This window comes from Mus caroli, chromosome 15 (genome assembly GCF_900094665.2).
Source record: "Mus caroli chromosome 15, CAROLI_EIJ_v1.1, whole genome shotgun sequence".
Classification (NCBI taxonomy): Eukaryota; Metazoa; Chordata; class Mammalia; order Rodentia; family Muridae; genus Mus; species Mus caroli.
Window position 1 is genome coordinate 78,228,547 of NC_034584.1, and position 3,561 is coordinate 78,232,107.

Genomic DNA, 3,561 nt, shown 5'->3' on the forward strand with positions numbered 1-3,561 from the left:
GGCATACCAGGAGTTTGCCAATATTACCTGAAAGTTCTCTTCCCTCTGTCCCCCTTCCCTCTGACATGCCTTTGTCATGTCTATTAGTTGCTTTGCCTGTTACAAATGCAACTTAAGGAAGGGTTCATTTTGCCTTGCAATTTGAGGGTACAGACTGTCAGACTGGGGAAGGCAGGATTCTACTCAGGTCATTTTCTCCTGTGTGTGTGCCTGTGTGTGTGTCCTTTTATGTCTATTATATAGCTGCTGACAGAAAATGTGACCCAGATTAAAGGTGGATCTTCCCACCACAAAAGATCTGAATTTAGGATGGGTCTTCCCCCCTCAAATGATTCAATTAAGAAAAACCCTTCCCAGGTGTGCCCAGCTGTCAGTTAGGTTTTAGTTAACTCTAGGCGTAGTCAAGTTAACAACCAGGAATAGTCCTCGCACCTTTTTATTCAGTTTGGAGCCCAGCTCCTGGGACTGGGGGTGGGGGTGGGGTGCTGCCCACGATTGAGACCTGGTGTTGTCTGTCCCTCCTCAACCCAAAGGAGATAGATAATCCTCTGGGTACATCCAGAGCTTTGTTTCCAAGGTGATCAGAGTTCTCCTCCGGTTGACAATCAGATTAACCACTGTCAAGTGGGATTCAGGGAGTTTGCATTTCTGAGATTTCCGGGATCCTGGGGTCTCAGGCTCCCTGACAGTTAAGAGAGGGAAGTCAGCCTTAGCACTGAGTAGGCCAGGGAAAGCCAAATAAATGGCCTGTGCTGCCAAGATGGGTATGCTTTAGTAGAGATAAGAGCAGTCAGGAACTGGGCCAGGGTGAGAGATGCCTGGCCCAGGCCTGTGAGTTTTCTTCCTATCATAGTGGAGGGAGGCAACACTTTTATCTTGGTCTTTGGAAACCATCCTTCCCTAGCAACTCTCTCTTCCCTATTTCTTCCTAAATCCTGGCCCTCTGATCCTTCTCCTCCTACGGGGATCCCCACTGCGTCCATCCCACCCTTGCTTGTAACTCTTTAGATACTGGGCACCCCATTCTCCATGACAAATCCCAAGGAGAGTCCAGGCACATCCTAGCTGAACGGCCAGCTTGGCTACCCCCCCCCCCTCCTGCCAGCGTCAATATTTCCTGCACTGAACTGAAACCGCTCGCCAGAAGGAGTAAGGCTCTGAGCCAGTACCAAGGGAGAAGGAAGAAACACCTCCCCCTCACACACACCCCCTCCCAGCAGATTAGGTGCTGCTTGCGCCCCGCCCCGGTCCTGATAGCTCCTATCTCTGCTGAGCCACGCATCCACCCTTCTGCTGGAGCCACAGGCCATTTGGTTTTCCCTCTGCCTACGCCTCAGTTCTCATGCTGCCTCTACCCCGCAGCGTCTCTAGAAACACGTTCATTTCGCTTCTAGTAAACCTCCCTGCCTGGTGCCATCCTTGTTCATCATCTACTGTTGCCAAATCAGCAACAATCAATTTTGTGCAACACAAACCTGGCCATGTCTGTTAGCCTAGCATCCTTCCCTGGGGCCTGCGCTCTTCCTCCGGGTGCCCATGCTGCCCTGATTCTTCCAGCCCGTGGCTCCCATGGAACTCTTTGGCTGGGCTTGCCTTGGGGGAAGGGTCACTGTGTATGAGGCTACTGTCCCACAAAGGCACCCACTACACCCAAAGCATCGACTCAAGGGATGCCCTAGTCCTGCGCCATGATTCTGGCAGAGACTCAACATCTGACCGTACATGTTTGTGGGACTAATTGATTCTGGGCTTCCAGCACGGTGAGGCTGCACAAAAGGGGGCCGGTCGTGCCTGGCACTACGCGCAGGGTCCCGCTGTATTGCGGGCGGGGAGCTCAGCTGCAGCACCGGGGCCTCGGGGTCAGTAGGCAGGGGCGGGGAAGCCGCGGCCGCGCCCTCCTGGCCACTCCCCGGCCGGCGGTGGGTGGCGCGCACTCGCTTATGTCCTCCGCGCCACCACGATCGCCCACCCCGCGGGCCCCCAAGATGAAGAAGGACGAGTCTTTCTTGGGCAAGTTGGGCGGCACACTGGCAAGGAAGAAGAAGACCAGGGAGGGTGAGTGTGCCCCCGCGGCCCTTTGGCGCCAGCCGGGTGCCAGCGGTGTCCCCCCGTGTGTCCGCTCCCTGCCCGCCTCGGCGGCGCCAATGAGCCCTCCTGTCGCGCTCAGGCTACGCGACCTTTGGGACAGGCCAGTCCCTGTCCCTACGACCTTTGCGGTGCTGGCCCAGTACCTAGGACGTGCGTTCTGCTCTGGACACAGGCCTAGCAAGCTACTGTTCCTGTGCTCATCCTTGTCGTGTGACACTCTCGTCACAGTGATTGGACACATGCTGGTAGAGAGGACCGGCTCCTGTTTGCGTGATGCCTGCAAGCATGGCTCGGTCCCTAAACTGGGAGTCAATGAAAGGGCACAGGACACACAGGCCAGGAGCCTGGGGAAGCCTGGAACCAGTGCAAGGGCAGGGGGTGGGGGGCGGGGGGAGGTCATGCCCCCTGCGCAGGAAAGTAATTTTAAAACGACTTTTTACTTTCAAAACTTTAAAAAAACAAAACTGCAAGGGATGTAACTTCTCCGCCTCTGGCCAGAGCCCTAAGGTACCCAGTTCCCTCCCCTCCCCTCGCAGAAACATTCCTGAATTTTCTATTGTTTTTGTCCTGGAGGCTCTTGCCCTTGGGCTGAGATTCCCGCAGCTCACGAGGAATGGGAGGGGCTTTCTGAGAAAGGACAGGTAGAAAGAAGCTTCAGAGACAACAATTCCTGGGGACCCCCAAGTTAGGGTGTGCTGAGGGTCTCCTCCAGCCACTGGAGCCACACTGACTCCCAGAAAGCCTGGGCCTCCAGGGCAAGCCTTGCCTAGGAGGTGACTGATAATCACCGCGTGGGCCCAAAGGACCGCTGTGAGGTATTTACTCTTAAAGGGACCTCCAGGTCTTAAATTATGGGCAGACTCATTCTGGCCTTTCAAGGTGTCTTGAAAGGCAGGGCATGTGGGGAAATGCAGAACTTCTTTGATAGAATCCGTGAAGACACTGTGGCTCCCACATTCTGCCCAGACTTGCCTTCCCAGGCCTTCAACCCCAGAATGCCCTTTACCAACCTAGATTGTCCAGTTCCCTGAGGGCAGGCAGGCCTGGTCTTCTTTCCTAGGATATGTCCTAGGGTTTATTGCTAATCAAATGGGCTCTTCCCCTCTCAAGTCTTCCATTGCAGACCCTTCAGGTTGGCCTGCATCTCCATCAGTATCCTAAATGAGACTGAAGTCCTTGTCTCCCTTGGTCACCCACTGCTGCCTTTGGTTTCTCAGTGCTGACGTTGCCATCCTGCCTAGAAATCTATTTTCTTTTCAGGAGTTAGGACAGTGGCAGACCTGAGTTCTTTCCATCACCTGTTTTGTTTTGTTTTTGTTTTTTTAAATTTTGTTTTTGTTTCTTTGTTTTTTTTTTGTTTTTGTTTTTGTTTTTTTTTTTGTTTTTCGAGACAGGGTTTCTCTGTATAGCCCTGGCTGTCCTGGAGCTCACTTTGTAGACCAGGCTGGCCTCGAACTCAGAAATCCGCCTGCC

The 3,561-nt window shown here is 53.7% G+C and overlaps 1 protein-coding gene across 1 annotated transcript in view; it reads left to right on the top strand.

The window, feature by feature from the left end:
* Positions 1–1,713: 1,713 nt before the first annotated feature.
* The window catches only part of Parvb (parvin beta), an 83,526-nt gene continuing 81,678 nt past the window's right edge, over positions 1,714–3,561 (top strand). Inside the window, exon 1 of the mRNA XM_021183070.2 lies at positions 1,714–2,055. Within this exon, the coding sequence (XP_021038729.1) occupies positions 1,941–2,055 (115 nt within the window). The 5' untranslated portion in view covers positions 1,714–1,940. The remainder of the gene's footprint in view (positions 2,056–3,561) is intronic.